General features: G+C 38.9%; 1 protein-coding gene across 1 annotated transcript; it reads right to left on the bottom strand.

Moving 5' to 3' along the window:
• Positions 1 to 5,003: 5,003 nt before the first annotated feature.
• Positions 5,004 to 21,062, bottom strand: LOC113905827 (NXPE family member 4-like). Its single transcript, XM_027563676.1, has 6 exons — positions 20,651 to 21,062; positions 19,759 to 19,864; positions 12,597 to 13,327; positions 12,012 to 12,073; positions 10,073 to 10,282; positions 5,004 to 7,226 (listed from the first exon to the last, which is right to left on the bottom strand). Exons 2-6 carry the CDS (start codon positions 19,852 to 19,854, stop codon positions 6,691 to 6,693), a joined length of 1,635 nt encoding a protein of 544 aa, XP_027419477.1. The 5' UTR covers positions 19,855 to 19,864; positions 20,651 to 21,062; the 3' UTR covers positions 5,004 to 6,690.
• Between the last annotated feature and the right edge of the window lie 1,774 nt (positions 21,063 to 22,836).

Raw genomic sequence — 22,836 nt, 5'->3', positions numbered from 1 at the left:
TAAATAACCTAACTCTACACCTAAAACAACTAGAAAAGGAAGAAATGAAGAACTCCAGGGTTAGTAGAAAGAAAGAAATTGTAAAAATTAGGGCAGAAATAAGTGCAAAAGAAACAAAAGAGACCATAGCAAAAATCAGCAAAGCCAAAAGCTGGTTCTTTGAAAGGATAAATAAAATTGACACACCATTAGCCAGACTCATCAAGAAACAAAGGGAGAAAAATCAAATCAATAAAATTAGAAATGAAAAAGGAGAGATCACAACAGACAACACAGAAATACAAAGGATCATAAGAGATTACTATCAGCAATTATATGCCAATAAAATGGACAACAAGGAAGAAACGGACAAATTCTTAGAAAAGTACAACTTTCCAAAACTGAACCAGGAAGAAATAGAAAATCTTAACAGACCCATCACAAGCACAGAAATTGAAACTGTAGTCAGTAATCTTCCAGCAAACAAAAGCCCAGGTCCAGACAGCTTCAGAGCTGAATTCTACCAAAAATTTAGAGAAGAGCTAACACCTATCCTACTCAAACTCTTCCAGAAAATTGCAGAGGAAGGTAAACTTCCAAACTCATTCTATGAGGCCACCATCACCCTAATACCAAAACCTGACAAAGATGCCACACACACAAAAAGAAAACTACAGGCCAATATCACTGATGAACATAGACACAAAAATCCTTAACAAAATTCTAGCAGTCAGAATCCAACAACACATTAAAAAGATCATACACCATGACCAAGTGGGCTTTATCCCAGGGATGCAAGGATTCTTCAATATCCGCAAATCAATCAATGTAATACACCACATTAACAAATTGAAAAGTAAAAACCATATGATTATCTCAATAGATGCAGAGAAAACCTTTAACAAAATTCAACATCCATTTATGATAAAAACCCTCCAGAAAGCAGGAATAGAAGGAACATAAATCAACATAATAAAAGCTATATATGACAAACCCACAGCAAACATTATCCTCAATGGTGAAAAATTGAAAGCATTTCCTCTAAAGTCAGGAACAAGACAAGGGTGCCCACTTTCACCATTACTATTCAACATAGTTTTGGAAGTTTTGGCCACAGCAATCAGAGCAGAAAAAGAAATAAAAGGAATCCAAATTGGAAAAGAAGAAGTAAAACTCCCACTGTTTGCAGATGACATGATCCTCTACATAGAAAACCCTAAAGACTCCACCAGAAAATTACTAGAGCTAATCAATGAATATAGTAAAGTTGCAGGATATAAAATCAACACACAGAAATCCCTTGCATTCCTATACACTAATAATGAGAAAATAGAGAAATTAAGGAAACAATTTCATTCACCATTGCAACGAAAAGAATAAAATACTTAGGAATATATCTACCTAAAGAAACTAAAGACCTATATATAGAAAACTATAAAACACTGGTGAAAGAAGTCAAAGAGGACACGAATAGATGGAGAAATATACCATGTTCATGGATCAGAAGAATCAATATAGTGAAAATGAGTATACTACCCAAAGCAATTGATAGATTCAATGCAATCCCTATCAAGCTACCAACGGTATTTTTCACAGAGCTAGAACAAATAATTTCACAATTTGTATGGAAATGCAAAAAGCCTCGAATAGCCAAAGCAATCTTGAGAAAGAAGAATGGAACTGGAGGAATCAACCTACCTGACTTCAGGCTCTACTACAAAGCCACAGTCATCAAGACAGTATGGTACTGGCACAAAAACAGAAATATAGATCAATGGAACAAAATAGAAAGCCCAGAGATAAATCCACGCACCTATGGACACCTTATCTTTGACAAAGGAGGCAAGAATAAACAATGAGAAAAGACAATCTCTTTAACAAGTGGTGCTGGGAAAACTGGTCAACCACTTGTAAAAGAATGAAACTAGAACACTTTCTAACACCATACACAAAAATAAACTCAAAATGGATTAAAGATCTAAATGTAAAACCAGAAACTATAAAACTCCTAGAGGAGAACATAGCCAAAACACTCTCCGACATACATCACAGCAGGATCCTCTATGACCCACCTTCCAGAATATTGGAAATAAAAGCAAAAATAAACAAATGGGACCTAATTAAAATTAAAAGCTTCTGCACAACAAAGGAAGCTATAAGTAAGGTGAATAGACAGCCTTCAGAATGGAGAAAATAATAGCAAATGAAGCAACTGACAAAGAACTAATCTCAAAAATATACAAGCAACTCCTACAGCTCAATTCCAGAAAAATAAACAACCCCATCAAAAAATGGGCCAAAGGACTAAATAGACATTTCTCCAAAGAAGACATACAGATGGCTAACAAACACATGAAAAGATGCTCAACATCACTCATAATCAGAGAAATGCAAATTAAAACCACAATGAGGTACCATTTCACGCCAGTCAGAATGGCTGTGATCCAAAAGTCTACAAGCAATAAATGCTGGAGAGGGTGTGGAGAAAAGGGAACCCTCTTACACTGTTGGTGGGAATGCAAACTAGTACAGCCACTATGGAGAACAGTGTGGAGATTCCTTAAAAAACTGGAAATAGAACTGCCTTATCACCTAGAAATCCCACTGCTGGGCATACACACTGAGGAAACCAGAATTGAAAGACATGTGTACCCCAAAATTCATCACAGCACTGTTTATAATAGCCAGGACATGGAAGCAACCTAGATGTCCATCAGCAGATGAATGGATAAGAAAGCTGTGGTACATTTACACAATGGAGTATTACTCAGCCATTAAAAAGAATACATTTGAATCAGTTCTAATGAGGTGGATGAAACTGGAGCCTATTATACAGAGTGAAGTAAGCCAGAAAGAAAAACACCAATACAGTATACTAACACATATATATGGAATTTAGAAAGATAGTAACGATAACCGTGTATACAAGACAGCAAAAGAGACACAGATATATAGAACAGTCTTTTGGACTCTGTGGGAGAGGGAGAGGGTAGGATGATTTGGGAGAATGGCATTGAAACATGTATAATATCATATAAGAAAATGAATCGCCAGTCCAGGTTCAGAAAAAAAAAAAAGAATTCAGCACCCGTGGATACTTGGAATATACCACTTTTTGAAACCTCCTCCTTGGAAAGATCCTCATACATGTAATTCTTAATCGTCTCAGTTTCTTCTCAGTCTGCTCTTTAATATACTTGCTTCATGATAATAATTTCCCTTGGAAATATTTACCTCTTTGTTTCCTTTAGGAATATTTATCTATCTTGTCTATAAGAGTCCATTCTGTCCAAGAGGCTGTGTGCCAGTCATTTTTACTTGTTTCTCCTGTTGGAAGATCAACTTGTGCTATAAACAGACTGAGTGATCATCTCAGACAGGAAATGACCATGACACATCAAGCAGACATGGCAATAGTTACTTCTGTGTTTATAATGATTCATTTTTGGAAGAACTGCTCACCCTTCATGGATTTCCCCAGAAAGTGCCAACTTCTGAGAGATGTCATTCCAAACGCTTTATCCTGAGCTTACACTTCTTCTTAGGGTTCACACATTACAACGTATATTTCTCCTTTTTTATTTTCTAAAAAAAAAAAAAAAAAAATCTGTGGGTCACCTTCTTATTTTTGTCCTTCTAAAATGATAGTCCTCTGTGTTCTTTTTTTAAAAAAATCTGCCCTTTTAGCAAGACCTTCAGTGACCCTTATCCAGCCTTACCCAGTTGGAGGGTGGTAATGGAAAGTCACTTTATTAATAGAAGAAAACAGATGCTGTTCCAAAGTTCCATAGTTTCACAACTCTTGTTCATTCTGACCTTGGCAACTATAGCAGTCTGTGGCGATGCCTGAGTTGCATTACCAGTCCCTCACTCCCTCCCCTCCTTCCTTTCTTTCCTTCTTCCCTCTCTCCCCGTATGTCTTGCTTTCCCCCTCCTTCCCTCCCTTTCCTTCTGTTTGTTCCTTTCTTCCTTCTTTTCTTCCTTTTCTCTTTCCCACCCTCTCTCTTATTTTCCTTCCTTCCTTTTCTCCTCCCATCAACTGCCTTCCCATTATAATTAGGCTTGCTCAGTCACGTCTGACTCTTTGTGGCCCCATGGACTGTAGCCTACCATGCTCCTCTGCCCATGCAATTTTTCAGGCACAAATACTCAAGTGGGGTGCCATTTCCTACTCTATGGGATCTTCCTAACCCAACCCAGGGATTGAACCTGCATCTCTTGAATCTCCTGCATGGGCAGGTGGATTCTTTACCACTAGGACCACCCGGGAAGCCCATTGTAATTAGGATAGAATTCGAACCCCTTGCCATAGGCTACAGAGGCCACATGTGACCTGGCCTGTGCCTTCCTCTCTAACTTCTTTTCCCTCCACTGACAATACTCCAGTCATAATGGTCTTCTAATAAGCCAAGCTCTATCATGTTTCAAGGGTTTGGTACTAGCCATTCTTTCTTAAAGATCACTGTTTCCACTTTGTCTCATGGATGCCACCTTTCCAGTATTTTGAAATGCCTTCTCCTCTGACTTCCCTCTTCTAACTGCTCTAACTAGTCATCTCCATCACCAGCATGCTGTCACTCTCTGTCATATTGCCCTGTTATATATTTTGTTATACTACTTTGTAGTATACCATATACTTTGTTCATACTACTATGGTATTATGGATTTTTTTATATCTTTTTTTTGTTTATCTTTTCCTTTATTACAATAAGGATTCTTTGATATCAGAGAATTCACATGCCTTTTGGCTAGTGTATCCCTAAAGATTGGAATAGTTCCTGGCACATGATAAGAGACTTAATATTTCTGACCATCTGTTTACTGTGCATTGAACTGTGAATTGTGGCTCATGGACAAACAAGTAAAAAAATTATTATCCCTTTCCTGGAGGAAACTGAATAAATGGATTTAAGATGTTCCTATTATAATTGTCTTTTCCTAGATGCAGCAAGAGTAGGTCAGGGGCCTAGTGATGGCTGGGGCATGGTTAAGAGGGAAAAATTAAGAAAGAATATAATACCAAGTTGCTTTGTAATAATTTTATTGCCATATTCAACTGAAATTCTCTGAGTTCTATTCAGCTGAATTCAATATCATTCTTTTTGGGTCAAATTTTGGGAAGGCCTATTAAAATGCAAGCGAGAGTGATTGAAATAGTAACCTATATGTATAGATTAGAGAAGTCAGTGTTGATTCTCTCCGTAATGGTTTCCTAACATATTTTAAGCAGTGAAACTTTTTTCAAATCAAAGGCCACCCAGAAGCCCAATACAGAGCTTGATAAAAATGGCTGATGCTCCAACTGAAGTGGCTTGGAAAAACTGGTACCCTGCTCACCAAGCACTTCTCCTAACACCTGTCCTTCCAGCTAGCACCTGAAGACCACCTATGGAACCCAGAGCTCTAAGTACAGAGCAACTAAGCAACTCTAAGCAACTAAGTACAGAGCAAGGTTTGAAAATCACAAATCTCACAGTAACCCCTTCATTTGAGAAACTGAGCCCAGAGAGCTGAAGTGACTTACCCAAAGTTATAAACGTAATGTCAACGAAAGGACTGAAGCCCAGTTCCCTGAATCCTAGAGCACTGTGCCTTTGACTGTTTTATCCTATATTTCTGAAGGATAGATTCTATAGGATAGATTAATTCCTAGCAGGGGAGTCCTTCTAGGGAGAGAAAAGTCAGAGACTTTACTTCAAAATGTGCAGTTCCTCTGTTCCTCTGGAACATGGCCTCATAAGACTGCTCTTCTGCTCATTGTTATTTAGTCACTAAGTTCTGTCCGACTCCTTTTTGACACCATAGACTGTAGCCTGCCAGACTTCTCTTTCTATGGGATTTCCCAGGCAAGAATATTGGAGAAGTTGTCATCTCCTTCTCCAGGGGATCTTCCTGACCCAGGGCTTGAACCGTGTCTCCAGTGTCTCCTGCATTGGCAGGTGTATTCTTTACTACTAAGCCACCAAAGAAATCACCCTTCTACTTGGAAGTCATTCTTTTTTTTTTTTTTTTGCCATGCCTCACAGCTTGTGGGATCTTAGTTCCCCAACCAGGAACTGAACCCATGTCCCCTTCATTGGAAATGCAGAGCCTTAACCACTGGACTGCCAAGGAAGTCCCAGAAACCATCTTGAACTTGTTTTGGTGATGGTGGTGGTTTAGTTGCCAAGTCGTGTTCAACTCTTGTGACCCCATGGACTGTAACCTGCCAGGCTTCTCTGTCCATGGGATTTTCCAGGCAAGAATACTGGAGTGGGTTGCCATTTCCTTCTCCAGGGGAATCTTCCTGACTCAGGAATTGTACCTGGGTCTCCTGCACTGCAGACAGATTCTTTACCAACTGAGCTATGAGGGATAAGGAAATGAGACTGCTTTCTCCAAATATTTATCTTATAATGACTTTGTTGCTGTGAATTTCCATTAATCAGAGAGAGCTTTTAACCATTAGGTGTAAAGACTTCCTGTTTGTGAAAAGTGGCCTGACTCTAATCAAGAAGGGTAGCTCCTTTTCATAAGTGTTTTTGTGTTTATTTGTAAGTAGGAGCTCAAATTAGAAATAACAGATTTGGCTGAATTGCCGGTTAATAAATCAGCCATAGTGCAGATTTTCTCTTGCTAATTGAGAGTTCAGAGCCAACAGCATCTGGCATGATAGCAAACACTTAATAGATGTTTTTAATTAACTGAATAAATTTCAGAGATATGTGTTATCTAGCAAATAAAGTTTAACAATATATTAATCTGATTTCTGACTACAGACTGGGGTGGGTGGACGTTATTTGTACCATATGCAATTGTTATATCCCAAGCATCAATAATGCCCACATTGAGATCCTGGAAAATATCCTTCAAGGCAAGATACTGGATATAACCATGAAAGTCACTAAATCTCTCCACATCCACATTCATCTCCCTGATGTTTTCTGCCTTGATGATAACCACAGTCTCTGGGCTTCTCAGAAGAAGGCGTTGAACTGCATCATGGATGTTGAGGGCCCTTCGGATAAAAACGTCAATGGGAAAGGGTCTGAAGTGTTGGCCCAGAGAAATAACAATGATAGTATTTTTTTCTCCTCCAATTCTGTCAATAACCTGGGCGATGTATTCAATCTCTTTGACTGAGTAGGTCAATGATCCAATCAAGGGGTAACTATGTCTTTGCCACTGGATATTGATATTCTCGTTCAAGTCCACAGCAAGTTGCTTTTGAAGTTTTCCAGATTCGTGCAGATCCACTGACTTCAGGGCTGATGACAAACAGGAAATCCCAAAATGAAAGGAGAATAAAGTTACAAAGTTCATAAAAATAGGAGAAAATTTTTGATGTTTATAATTGAATGTTAATCCTGACTAATTTATTATAGGTTTAAATGAGAGACCAGTTTGAAAATTATTGAGCGACAAAAAGTGTTATGCAAGTAAAGTATATCTGTCCCTCTGTAGAGCCATGTAGAACCAAATGGACTGCCGATAGCGAGCATCGACGTCACTTCACTGGAGGTTGATGGAGTCACTTTCATGGGTATTAGTTTTGACACTTTGTTAGCTATAGACTAAGCTCCTTTGAAGATAGAGAAAGGTGCCAGCTGATGTCTATAAATTTCAAAATACAAGTAAATCTACTTCCCCAAGTCCTTTGTAAGTTCACGTAAGACTGGAATTGTATTCTATACTTCTGTGTTTCTTTTACATATGCACGAAGTGGTACTGAATACATCATCTATAGTAATATTATTGCTATTCATTCATGAAGGACTTAACAGTTTACAAAACATTTATTAGGACCGATATATTTATTTACTTCAAAGCACCATATATATGCATGGTGGTGGTGATTTAGTTGGCAAGTCCTGTCCGACTCTTGGCTACCCCATGAACTGTAGCCTGCCAGACTGCTCTGTCCATGGGATTTTCCAGGCAAGAATGGGTTGCCATTTCCTTTGCCAGGGGATATTCCCCATCCAGGGATCAAACCTGGGTCTCCTGCATTGCAGGCAGATTCTTTCCCAACTGAGCTACCAGAGAAAGTCTATGTATATAATTGCCATCTTCTGGAAAAGAAAACCAAGAGATGAAATGACCTGCCAAGATTACAAAACTAGTGAGTAACAGACTTTGTACCTTAAACTTGAAGTTTCTCCTAATTCTTATGAAATAATCTACCCAGTCTTAAACCTTTTTAAAAGTATAATATGAATGGAAGAAAATGAAGTCACTTTATTTTTCACTATATTAATTAGACTATTAAGGCCAGTTTCTTCGTAGCTAGAACATCTGAGGAAAATGTGTGGGAAATGATTATTAATGCTATGTGACATGTACCAACTTAGAAGTAAAGGGCTACACTTAAAGTCTTAACCCAGTGAGGTTTGAAAATGGTGATGCTGGAGGGTTGGGTTTTTCTTCATTCTGTTTCTAGCATATTTCAATTTCATTTTCTAAAGCACACAATGACCACACAATTTAACTTTTGACAATACATGTAACAGATGTTTTGTTATTACAGCTTCAACGGTCAGTCAAGAAAGTAGGTAAGTCAATAATTGAATACTGTCAAAAACTAAGAGCCCACCCTGACCCCACCATTGCAGAATGTGGTGCTAGAAGTTGTCGCTAGATCCTAAATTTTATAGATGAGGAAACTGAGATCTGGAGGAGAGTAGTCATTTACCAGGGGTCACAACTTAAACCTCTTTCCTTTGAGACTGGAATTGACATATATACACTGAGATGTATAAAACAGATAACTAATGAGAACCTACTGTATAGCACAGGGAACTATCTTATAGTTCCTACAAACGCAGTGCTGTGTGGTGGACTAAGTGGGAAGGAAATCCAAAAAAGATGGGATACATACATAGCTGATTCACTTTGCTGCACAGCAGAAAGTAACACAATATTGTAAAACTAGTATTCTCCAATAAAAAGAAAAAAGAAAAAACTCTCGTGTTGCAGGGGGTTCAAGGTCCTACTGATGTTCCCTTTTTACTGGGTGAATCAGCTTACTCTCCAAGTTGGAGATCACAAGAGCGGCCTCATGTTAGGAAGGCCAGTGGGGAGCCACACTAAAGCTGCACTGTCCCCAGTGCTAAGAGCTAGGGCCCAGAATACAGAGGGCTGGCAGTGGCAGTTTTCCAGATAACAGTGCTAAGATCTACTAGTGGATTCTGAGTTATTTTTGATGCATTCTTTGCTTAGTTAAAGGAGCAACTGGACTAGGCTTCTAGCAAATGGGTTCTAGCCCCAATTCTAATATGAACCAATGATAATAAGGCAATAGCTGTTGTTTTCTGGGCACTTAGTAAGTGCCTTGCTATGTGTCTCACTACGTGTTAAATATTTTATAACCATTACTTCATTTAATCTTCATAACCATCACCAGATGCTGTTGTTATTTTTAGTTCACTGATGTGGAAAATAAGCTGTATGCCCAAGGTCATAATCTAGGTTTGTTAAGCTCCAAAGCCCCTGCGTTTAACCATTATGCCTACCTGATATGAAGCTATTACCTCAACTGTAGCATCTGTCCTTCTACGAAACAGTAATCTTGATGATGGCTCACACCAAAGAGAGCTAACTATGTAGCCAGCAGTATTCTAAATACGTTGTGTATAGTACTTCATTTTTACCAGATGGGCACTGTTTTCATCTCCATTTTACAGATGAGGAAACTAAGGACAAACTCCTAGTGATGTGACCTGCCCAAGGCTATCAGATAGGACAGTAGAGGCCCTATTTAGATCCCAGGACATTTGGATGTAGAAGCCACACCCATAAGCATCATGCCTTCTGTAGAAGGTAGGTAGTAAACTATCTTCTTATTGTCAGCTTTGTGCGTTATTTTCTGAGTATCCTGGGTAAATACTGAAGTGTGAATTCTGAAGAAATAGGAACGGAGTAAACGTTTTTCTATCCTGGCTCCCTTCTAGTCAATAAATGTATTCTTTTAAAGAGAAGATAATACCTTGTGAAAAGTGTTGGTGTGCTGTGATTAAGAAATATGAAAGAGGCATTCCCCATATTCCTTTCTCCCCTTGAAATGAAAAAGAAGTTTCTGAAAGGGATGTGAGTAAAAGCTCAGACAGAGACATACTGTTGATACTGCTTTTGAAGTATTCCATCCACTGGCGGATCGTGGAATCTCCCAGTAGATATATAAATTTTCCTCTCAGGCATTCTTTCATTTCGATTGCAGCCAAACTACAGGAGACAGGATTCCACGTGTCTTTCCAGACATGTCCACTGGGAATTGTGGATGCCATGCCAAACTTGCATTGCCTTTTCACTGGAACTGTCTTTTCTGCTAAAGAATCAACAAGATAGGGTCTTTTAAAGCATCACTTTATCCATGAGTATTTAATAAGAGCCAACTTTCTTTTTTAGGTATCCTTTTAATAGAGTGTGAAGGTGGAGGAAAAACCTTATTGAAGCATCATTCTCTTAATGGAATAGTTTTCAGAAAAAAATTTTCTCTGATAAGAATTTTATAAGTGATACTCATTAATGTTCATTATAGATAACATGTTTTCTCCCAGAGAAAAAGGCCTTCTGGGTAAAATTTAAGTATTTGTTTGCCTTCTTATGAAAGAAAAGACATCAATTCTTACTTGGTAGTGAAAACTCAATTATCTTGTCATTTAGCCAAATTTACCTCAGAGTTTATCACACACTGTCACAGTGTCTTAAATGCCACCATCAAACTGTTAATCTTTAAGTGCAAGGAGATATAAAAAAAATAACAATTAATTTGGTTTGAGTCCTGGCCAGTCCACATGGATATAGCTGTAGGCTGGAGCAGACTCATGGGAATCCGGGATAGGCTGGGTATTGACCATTAGTCACAGGTTTCTGAAGGATCTGGGAATATGATGGACTGAGGTGTTTATCCTTGGCAGTCTTGGGGCTGTGATTATTCACCACCCAAAGGAAGTGGTTTAATATTTTAATAATTACCATAAGTATCTTTGTGTATCCTGGGTGAAAAATGCCATTTCCATCTGTAGATACATAAACACACTTCAGCATCAATGAGTTTAGTAGCCATTAGCAAGCTGTTGATACTGAACTTAAAGGGACACAAAAGTTCCTACATTAAATCATTTTCTATAGGGATTTCCTAATATGTTCCCTAGTGGCTAGATCGTAAAAGAATCCGCCTGAAGTACAGGAGACCCAAGTTTGATCCCTGGGTCAGGAAGATCTCCTAGAGCAGGAAATAGCAACCCACTCTAGCATTCTTGCCTGGGGAATTCTAAGGACAGAGGAACCTGGTGGGCTATAGCCCATGGGGTTGCAAAAAGTCGGACTCAACTGAGCAACTAACACTTTGAGCCAAAGAAATTGAAGAGAAATTAATAAAAGTGTGGAAGTGCTATTTTATATGTTCAAATGGTTTGAAAGGTGGCAAAGACAAAGAGGGGGAAATTGGAATGAACTGAATTGTAGATCGTGGGTTAGAAACCTCTAGATGGTGATTATTGTGCTGTAGTGATGAGGGAAGTGCTAATGGTGGTGGTTGGGGGAGGTAAGACCTAGGTGCAACCTGGGAGAGAGTTTTGACATTTGAATGTTGTTGCGTCTGATGGGCAAGTAATCCGCTGCCTGATACATAATGATGAGATTGATGATAAGGGTTATAAATCAGGTTTAGGATTCCAGTCATTTATTCACTTAGGTAATTGGTGTCTTGGCCCACCACAGACAAGCCTGCTGAGCAGAGTAACATATGATTGGTAGTAGTGAACAAGTTCTGAGGAAGGAAAAAGCCTTTAAATGGGATGAGTGCTACGTGTGTGTGTGCTCAGTCGCACAGGTGTGTCCGTCTCTTTGCAACCCCGTGGACTGTAGCCCACCAGATTCCTCTGTTCATGGAATTCTCTGGGCAAGAATACTGGAGTGGGTTGCCATTTCCTACTCCAGGGGATCTCCTGACCCAGGGATTGAACCCATGTCTCCTGCATTGGCAGGTGGATTCTTTACTGCTGAGCCACCTGGGAAGCCCCAGCCATCAGTCACACAAAGGGAGGACTTACAGTGACATTTGGAGACAGTAATGGTATTGAACTTTGCCATCATCTCTACACCCACATTTGACCTTAAAGAGACAAATATAAAAATTAATTGGCAAGTGGCTCCAAGATCAGGAAACATAAGAAGTCACATTACCCATTGTTCCAGTTATTTCTTATGATAATAACTGACTACTTTGGCCACAGTTCCAGACTATTTATTAAATTTCCATTTCTTGGCCTATTAATTCAGGGAGTACAGATCCCCAGAAGGTGTACAAGGTAATTTTTTGAGATTCAGAAAGAATATATTAGCACCTAGGCATATTCACACATGTGTATTTCTCCTTCTCTTTTAATTTTTATTCTAGTCATATTTTTTTTGTTTGTTTCAATGGTAAGGGTTAGATATTCAAAATATTTAGGGATGACTAGAGAGTGGGCACTGTCCCCAGATGAATTCGTATATCTTTTCTAAAATGGCTCTTCATAGAGTCCCAAAGTTGATATATTAATACACAATTAATTAATAGCTATTTCCTTTGGATCAACAGATAGACCAAATCATTACTGTATATACCCAGATAGTCTCCAGAAATAATTATTTACCTCTCAAAGAGGCTTCTTTCTTGTTTGCTAAGATAAGATACATCCTTGTTTTTGGAATGCATGTGGGTGAGTGCGGCACAGGGAACGTTCGGAGGCTTCACGCAGTAGAAGGCTTCTTGGTCTCGGGTATCCAGGTATTCACACAGTTCAGCACTTGAATTTAAAGCCAGGGCACAGTCAGTATTGACTTGGGAGGTGCCTCTGTTAAACTGGCCTGTGAAGATCACCCTGTCGTAGCCTTGGTTCCTGGCCCTCCAGAGAGCCGACACCCCTTCACTGGGGTGGATGAGCAGGACAGACAGGGACACCTGGCCCTCCCAGAACAGCGTGAAGCTCACAAGGTAGGTGCCGTTGTTGAAGTCTGTCACCTTTCCTGAAGCACCCGCCTTCAGGGCTGGGGAGGACATCCTGGCCCTGAGGAAATCCCCGCCATATTCCTTCCTGCGTCCCAGGTGGTCCCTCATCTCCAGCAGGACGTCCAGCCGGTCCCCCCTGCAGTACGTGTCCCGAGGGCTGAGGACGGCGGCTCTGCTGTGTGTGGCGCTGGTGGTGGAGCTCACGGCGGTGAAGGGTCTGGGTGGGACCAGCTGGTCTAGCTTCTCCATGATCCTCTTTATCCTCAGGGCAGTCTCTGTTGGTGAAACTATTGGATTCGGTGGTGGTTCAGGTTGTGTTTTCATGACGAAATTCCAGTGATGGAGGGAAAAGGGCAACTTGAGTGCAGTCCATAACTGAAATGACAAGGAATACAATAGAGAACTCAGAAAAGTGTGCCTATTTAATGTGATAATTAGGGTAGGTTAGTCAACGTCTCTTTTATCAAATGATGAGTGGTAGAAAAATTAAAAATAAAATGATATTGAGATTACATTATCATCCATGTTTTATAGGAAAAATTATTTTCCTTAAACCGGTGGTGGAACTTCGCTTTTCACTGGCTAATCTACTTCGTTGTTTTGTTATACCATGCAGCTTGGGAGATTGTTCCCCAACCTGGGATTGGACTCCTGGGCTTTTGGCAGTGAAAGCACCAAGTCTTAACCACTGGACTGCCAGGGAATTCCCATCACTGGCTAATCTATTTTGGGTGAGCCACTCTACTGCAAAGAACCCTAGGATCTTCTTTCTTAAAGTGGTGATCATAAAATATACTTTCATTGGGCAATTGTGAAGACCAAATGAGAAAATGCTTTTTAACTGCATAGCAGAGAACAGATGTTTATTGTTCTATTATTTTTATCTTAAAATTAGAGTTCAGTCATTTAAATAAATCTTTAAGAAAATTTTCAAGAAGCATGGAGATTTTATGTAATATACAATTATCTATTTTTTCTATTTCAATTTTTACAGTTTGATTAAACAGTCTGTGGTATTTACTAGTAATTCTCAGATTACTGTTTTAGCTAACAGGACATAAGAGACATGGGCTACTTTCTATATTTATTTTCTAATCATAAAATAACACTGACATTATTAAAAGTGAGAGAATGCCATAACTCTATAGAAAATAAAAATCAGTCATGATTACAGCAACCACTCTTAACAATTTTGGTGGTTTTTCTCTTATCCTGTGTAACCATTTCACGGGATTGTGAACACACTGAATATTTACCAATTAATTTTGATTAAAAATAGTGTCATTAAAAACTTTCCACCTTATGTCCAAATAATATTCCAGCCTATGGATATAGTTTAATATTTTACCTATTCCTATATTTTTAGATATTTATTGTATTCAGCTTTTCTCTGTTACTTATAATTCTGTAAAGGACACTTTTGGTATAAATCTTCCCAGTAATAGCTCTGAATTTCCAATAAAGGCAGAGTATCTTGTGTTGGACTGGGTTACTGTGGTTAACATTTTTACTTTTTATTATTTGACATGTTCTGATTTTTTAAAAATAAAAACATTTTTTATTTGTCAAATTACAGAGATGGTTTTAGCAACCAGGATATGCTAGGTACCATTCTAAATGCTTTTCATATGTTAGCTCATTAATCCTCACAATAATATATAAGGTATTTATTTTTATGACGCAATTTTCAGATGATGAAACTGGTTCACCTCAAAGTTAAGAAAGTTAGCCAAACGTGCACAGCTAGTCAACAACAGAGTCAAATTTTAATCCCCGGCAAATATCTCTATAAATGAGCTACCCAGGGACTTCTCTGGTGGTCTACTTGCTAAGATTCCATGCTCCCAATGCAAGGGGCCTGGGTTCGATCCCTGGTCCGGGAACTAGATCCCACATGCCATAACTAAGGAGTTCACATTCTGCAACTAAAAGATCTCACATTCTGCAACTAAGACCCAGCACAGCCCACTAAATAAATGAAAAAATTATATATATATAAATGTGTGTGTGTGTGTATATATATATATATATATATACACACACACACATGCCTACATACATATGAGCTGCCCAGTATTGCAAGTATGCAACAAGGCTAGAATTCTCTTTCACTGCTGGTTTAGGTGCAAATTGGCACCACATGTCTGGAAAACAGGTCTGCTGCTACTGCTGCTGCTAAGTCGCTTCAGTCGTGTCCGACTCTGTGCTACCCCAGAGACGGCAGCCCACCCATCCCTGTGATTCTCCAGGCAAGAACACTGGAGTAGGTTGCCATTTCCTTCTCCAATGCATGAAAGTGAAAAGTGAAAATGAAGTCGCTCTGTCATGTCTGACTCTTAGCAACTCCATGGACTGCAGCCTACCAGGCTCCTCCATCCATGGGATTTTCCAGGCAAGAGTACTGGAGTGGGGTGCCATCGCCTTCTCCGAGGAAAACAGGTCTATAGCATATAATAAGACCTTTAACAATGTTCACTGCATTTACTAATAATTATTTCTGAGAACTCAGTGAATCACAGTAATACCTCTGAATTTCCAATAAAGGCAGAGTAGCTTGTATTGGACTAACTTTCCTGTAGATAACAATGATAAATTCTAGACACTCCCCTCCTCCCTGCAAATCTGTTTTAAAAGCACTGGAGAGTGACCACAAACTGGCAGATGCCAGAGGAGAATTGAAATGTGAAAGAAGGAGCTATGCTGAATTTGTGTAATAAAAAAGTGCCAACTGAGTTTCTTCACCCTGAAGTGAAATTGTACCAAAAGTGACACATAGGTCTTCAGGAAGGAATGAAAAGCCCCAGAAATGGTAAATACATGGGTTAACATAAAATACTATGTGTTTATCCTCTAATTTCTTTAAAATGCATATAATTATTTAAAAACTACAATTTTGTAATATTATAACAACTATAGAATAAATGAGTTGGGGAGTAAATGGGAATAAATTATTAAAAATTTATTACAGATTATGTGAAGTAGCACAATATTAACTCTAAAACTTAAGAATATGCATTGTAATCTCTAGAGAAACCATTAAAAAAAAAACTTAGAGTTATAAAAATAACAGAGAAACTAAAAGGAAATACTAAAAAAAAATCAATCCAAAGGAAGGAAGGAAATGGGGAACAGAGCAATAAAAATCAGAATGGCCAAACAGAAAATAAATAGCAAAATGGTGGACCTAAATCCACTCATGTTAATCATTTCATTAAAAGTAAGTATACTAAACACTTCATTAAAGGGCAGAGATAGTCATACTGCTTTGGAATAGTAGAGTTTGCAGATTTTTAAAAGACAGTATGTATGCATAAAATCATGTTTTGTTGTCAATGCATTCATTTGTATGTATTTTAGTATTTTGAAATATTTAAAATATTTTGGTGTTAAAAATTATAGTTTGGCATTAAAATTTATGGTATTATCAAATTTTGGAAGAATTTTTGTTTAGTAAATTTGTGATCAATGTTTCAGTATTTGAGATAATTCATTTATAAAATGGTGAAGCTATTATATTTCCAGCTATGTGACTAGTAATACATTCTAGAAAAAAAGTTTTACTAGAATGATTTCTAATAAGTGGAGTGTTAATTTTTTTTTTTTTTTTAATGCAGACATAAAACAGCAAGACCCAACTACTTGCTGTCTATGAGGAATGTAGGTTAAGTATTAAGAAACCTATCGGTTGAAAGTGCAGAGAAGGCAATGGCACCCCATTCCAGTACTCTTGCCTGGAAAATCCCATAGACAGAGGAGCCTGGTGGGCTGCAGTCAGTCCATGGGGTCGCTAAAAAGTCAGACACGACTGAGTGACTTCACTTTCACTTCTCACTTCATGCATTGGAGAAGGAAATGGCAACCCATTCCAGTGTTCTTGCCTGGAGAATCCCAGGGACGGGGGAGCCTGGTGGGCTGCCATCTATGGGGTTGCACAGAGTCGAACATGACTGAAACGATTTACCAGCAGCAGCAGCAGCAGCAGGTTGAAAGTGAATGAATTAAAAAAACAGTATATCATTGAAGCATAAAAAAGCTGATATTAATGTTAAAGTACACTTCAAGGCAAAGAGTATCACCAGACATAAAGATGGACATCCTAGTGATAAGAGGGTCAATTTGTCTGAAAACATAACAACTTTAAATGTGTATATGCCTACCTATACATGTATTTGTATGTGAAACAAAAACTGTCAGAACTAAAGGGAGAAATAGAAAAAGCCACAATTATAATTAAAAATTAGAAAAATCTCTCTCAGTAGATGCTATAGGAACTAAATTAAAAAATGACTAAGTACCTAGAGGATCTGAAGAACATTATTATAGTAACATTTTTTTAACTATCACAGCACATTACCAGACATTTTTAAATTGCTACAACTTCATTGGAAAATATTTCAGTAGAGTAAAATAATATTCTCTGCGCAAACTCTTTTGGTAGAAAAACAACAGGAAAATTCGGATTTAAGGTGGAGGAATAAGCACGTATTATACCCTCAACTGGGCTTCCCTGGTGGCTCAGATGGTAAAGAATATGCCTGCAATGCCAGAGACTGGGTTCAACACCTGGGTCGGGAAGACCCCCTAGAGAAGGACATAGTAACCCATGCCAGTATTCTTGCCCGGAGAATCCCATGGACAGAGGACCCTGGTGGGCTACAGTCCATAGGGTCGTAAAGAGTCAGATACGACTGAGTGACTAACACTTTACCTTTCTTTCCTAGCCTCGATTTCCCACCATAAGATCATATAAATGGCAGAAAAAAACTTAACAATTTTCTAACTATTCTGGGAAATAGGAAAAAACACCTTATATGGACCAGAACTTACAAGCAATCTCCTGAAAACTGAAAGGCAGATGAGATTAGATCAAGGAAGAACCCACGGCTGCCAATGCATATGGGTGAGGCTTCAGTAAAGAAGGAAGTCACTCCAGGGACATTGCCAACGTGGAGGTTGGTAACTGGAGTAGGAGGGGTTGAGGGGAGGCCCATAAGAGGACAAACCACGCAGGCTGATACCTTCCTATTTCCCCACCTGTGCTGGGTCAGGCAGCTAGGAATGGGGAATTCTATACTCTCATGAGAATAAAAACTGTGGATATTTAAGTTGGGGAGAGCAGTAGGATCCAGTGTGTCTGGCAACACTTTAGATGAACAGGGAGCATTTATGCCACAAACATGCTGGAGGAAACAGATAATGGCACTCCAGACTGGCCACCACAGAACTTCAGGTGTAAAAATGCACACAACCAAGAATTAGCAAAAAGTTTCATCGAAGGTAACTCATGAGAGGGACTTCCCTGGTTGTCCAGTGGTTAAAACTCTGTACTTCCACTGCAGGGGGCACAGGTTCCAAATTCCTGGTTGTGGAACTAACAGCTTGGTCAAAAAATAAAAGTGATTCTGAGAGAGAGGTATTATCAAGTTCAGCAAAGGGAAGACATCCAAGGGAAGGAACAGAATTAATACAAAAATAAAAACCAAGCTTTAGAAGAAGCATACTTTCTGGCCTCAGAGAGATCTAGATGATATGGGATCTACGAAGTAATAAGTCTTTTGAGATCTTAGAAAGTAAGACCCTACTGTTCCTTATGCAAAATCAGTAGGATTCCTTTATTCCAGCAGCAAGCAATTAGAAAATGTGTTTAAAAGAACAGTCATTACAATAGCAACAACAAAAATTTTGTGACATACCAAGGTGTCAATCTAACAAAAGATGCCTAAGACCTGAATGCAAAAGTTATAAAATTTAGTGAAAGATCTTGAAGAAGACCTATGTAAGTGAAGAGAGATGACATGTTGATAAACAGCACAATAATAATATAAACATGTCAGTTTTCTCAATTTGATCTATATGGCTAATGTGATATAATTTAAGTAGAATTTTTCACTAAATTTGACAGACTGATTCCAAAACATGTAAGAGGGAAGGCCAAGACTGGCTAAAGACCTTCAAAAGTAGGCTGAGCAAGGATAACTTGACCCCCAAGTTTTCAAAACTAATTATGAAGCTCTTAATTATAGCCATGCGTTATTGATACACAGAAGGCAAATCGATCAATGGAATAGAATGAAGAACCCACAGAGGGACCTGTACTTATTAAAAATTTTGATATACAATAAAAATGACCTGATATATCAGCTTGGAAAGAAAGGATTACAAAATGGAAAAAGCTGTAAAAAGTGGTTATCCATACAGAAATAGAAGAATCAGCCAAAAAAATCCAGGGTTCAGTGTCTAAATAAAGCAACCTTTAAAACTGTAAGTAGAATATTTAGATAAATAATTTGACACAGGTGTAGGGAAAGGTTTATTAGTACTTAAAAAGCATTAACAGTGAAAAAACACAAATAAATTTTACTATATACACCTGAAAATATTCTGTTGTTCAGAAGTTCCTTGTACATGTAGCCTCAGTTGTGTCCAGCTCTTTGCAACCTGGTGGACTGTAGCCCACTAGGCTCCTCTCTTCATGGAATTTTCCAGGCAAGAATACTGAAGTGGGTTGCCATTTCCTCCTCCACAGAATTTCCTTAGAGAATGTGTAAAGACAAGCTAAACATTGGGAGGAGACAGTTGCAATAAGTGATGAAGAGTGTGAGTGTAGATCACACACACACACACACACACACACACACACAAATATTATCCTCTCCCATATTGCAGGATAATTATCAAGTGGTTCTTAAAAGTTGAAAACTCCCCTTCTAGACTCTATAGGTCTGCTTGTTTGGACTTTTCTAGAACAAGTGAAGTGTCACGTAAAAATATAGTTTTGTGAAACACAAAAAGAAAGCAATTCCTACCTTCGTGGAGTTTTGGATAACTGCAAAAGTGATCCAAGAAGCTAATATAAACAGCAATACCAACAGTGACTTGTGATTTGCTATTTTCATTGTCATGATCAGGGTCCTAAAAGACACAATGCAAAAACCGGCCCAAATACACAGCACCAGAAAAGAAATGCAGAAACACTTGAAAAGTTCTCCTGATTCTTTTTTTCCTCAGATGTTACATCCAGAATGGAAACTCGGTCTTCCTGCTGCTCTGGCTGTGTCCCTGCTTCCTTTATTTATCGGCTTGTACCTTCAAGAGAAGCACTATTCTGAGAACGGAGCCCACCTTGGAGTCTAAAAATTGAGGAACTAAGAACCTGATGGACGCAAGTGTGCTCATTCTCAGGGGGAGTTTCCAGGTTATGCGTCATCTAACAGGCTTCCTGTTCTCTTCCCGTAAGAACAAAGAACAGACATAAAACATCCTAATAAATACTGACTGTGATAATCACATTATTTTGTGGCCATTTTAAAGTACTTGATTTTTTCTAGCTTCCTTTTTACTAAGGTGTTAGTAGGTTCCCCCTTTCTTGTCTTACTAGCCTTTTTAGCACCCCTCAAGCTTGAGAAGATGTATTTTAAAATTCAGATTTCTCTCTTAAGAAATGTTTAGGCTTTCTCAATGTTTTCCTATGGTTACATCTTCATTTCTGTCCTTGCCCTGGAATTTCAAGTTGTCTTTTCATATCAGCTGGCTTAAACACCGCCCTTTGAAAATATTCCATGTCTCAAAATTTTCTCTCCCCTTGAAGCAACTCCTACCCTAATACCCAGTTTAAACACAGAGGTTAGAAGTTTCTGCACCCAAGAATAAATGTTGCCCCTTTCCCTCACCTCCCCAATTTTGCAAATATATTCATACCTCCAGTTTGAAGACTTTGCATAACTCCATACACAGGAACTACAGTTGTAAGGCTTTGTTCTGAAGCCACCGGTGTATTACTGGGGTACCTCTCTTCTGTGCCAAGACAAATCACAAGTATACATTGCAGTCTGCATGCTTTGACCTTAGATCCATAGCACTCTTCTCCGTTCAGGTAAGGTGATTTGCCAGCTCCACCTTAAGGAAGTATGTGGAGCACAACTGCAGTTCTCAGTTTGCACAGAGGTGGGGAGGAGAAATGAAATTCTCAGTATGCTTAGATGAGACAGTTTTCATGTTCTTAGACTTGATTAGTCTAATCTTAGTAAGTGTACAATAAATATCCGACAAAAAGTGTGAATGAGTCTGGAAGTTTGAATGAATAGTCATCCCTGGGAAGCTGAACCACTTAGTCTCCATCTGAGCCTTGTCATCAAGATCCAGCTGCCAGGATTCAAGTGTATATTATCTAGTACAGAATAGGTACTCAATAAAATTTGCTGAATAAATTTGAAAGAACCTCACACACAACACAGGCAAGACAATGATATTGACTCACTCTCAGACCAACAGAGTGACAGCTTACAGTCATGGGTTTGAATCCAACTGGGATTTGTATTCCTTTTTAAAATCTAATATTTATTTACTTGTCTGGCTGTGTTGGGTCTTAGTTGCAGCACACATGATCTTTTAGTTCTGGCATGCAAACTCTTCATTGCATGGTGGGATCTAGTTCACTGGCCAAAGACTGAGCCTGAGCCCCCTGCATTGGGAGTGCAGAGTCTTAGCCACTGGAAGTCCCTGGGATTTGTATTCTTGAACCAATAGAAATGGTGTCAGAAAGAGCAGGTGCCTAGGACAAATGCACTGGTGCTCATAGAAGCAGTAGCCGATTACACTGTGGATCCGTCTATGCTTTCATTTATGCTGTCACACCCAGGAGGTTAAACCTCTTTAAAAATCTACTCTATACTTTCAGTCATTATGTATAAGCAAGAAATCAAGACCTGTTTCACAAGGATCTTCAGGATTTTGATAATCCTCCCAACATCCTTGATCCCACTCTGTGAAACTGGCCTTAACAATGCTTCTTATGTCTTCACATAATGACAGTTGCAAACACTGTTTTAACCTTGTATGACTGGGTCCAGGTTGCTCACTTCTTTCCTAGAGATAAAGCCTTTAATATGAGATAAATATTTACAGACAATCTGATTTGGCTTCTCCATAGGAGACTGGTGCCAGTAACCATCCAAGTTCCCAGCTTTCTCTGAGACATGTAGATATATGGATTTTAATTTGCTTTAGTCACATCAATATTGATATTCAGTGTTAACCTGAGGTTGGTATAATAGATACGTTTGACTTGAGGGGAGCTCGGTCAGGAGAGTTTAAATGATTTGTCTGGGTTATCTAATGAGCTTTGAAACAGAGTTGAGGCCAGGATTCCTGCCACATTAACCTCTGATTCAGAGCCCTTTCCAATACTCATCATGACTCCAACACATACAGTAGAACCAAGTTCAGTTAGATCCTGGGGTTCATATGAATATTTTCCATTATGCTTCAAAGAAATATCTCTCTCTTTTTTTTTTGTACCACCTTTTAATTTGCTCAAAAAACCTGGTGTGAGCACAGTATATTGCTCTTTTTGCAGTGACTATGTAGTTTCCTCATCATCTTTGAATAGTTTCCTTTCCCTACGTTTATGGGTCTAAACGAGGAGTCAGAACATGAGAACTTGGTCAGAGGTAGGAACATGGAGCTATAAGTTCGTACAATAAAGCATAGCCCAGGAAAGCATCAGTTTGTTGGAGGTGTGAGTAGGGTAAGAGTAGTTTTACCTTGACTGGGGTCTAAAGGAGCCCAGGCAAACTGGGTATTTGTCCAGGATTATGCAAAGCAAAGATCAGATGTCCAGGGAACTTGTAGTGACTACTGAGCCACAAGTTAGAGAAGTGGCTGCCGTGGCCTCAGGAATCAAACAAGATGCACCTCATTGCTAAGGAGCCCACACTGAAAGGTTGGAAGTCTCATGTCCATGGGACCTGAGTACAAAGGGAGAGTCCTAGTGCCTGGAAGGATGATAAAAGATGCAATATCAAGAAGTCTCAAAGTTCCAGAAGTGAGTACCTGACATCGGGCTCCATGTCACAGTGTAATGGTGGAGGGCACAGACTGCAAGC

The sequence above is a fragment of the Bos indicus x Bos taurus genome, chromosome 15 (genome assembly GCF_003369695.1).
Source record: "Bos indicus x Bos taurus breed Angus x Brahman F1 hybrid chromosome 15, Bos_hybrid_MaternalHap_v2.0, whole genome shotgun sequence".
In the NCBI taxonomy this organism is placed as follows: domain Eukaryota; kingdom Metazoa; phylum Chordata; class Mammalia; order Artiodactyla; family Bovidae; genus Bos; species Bos indicus x Bos taurus.
This window is presented reverse-complemented; position numbering and strand designations above follow the sequence as displayed.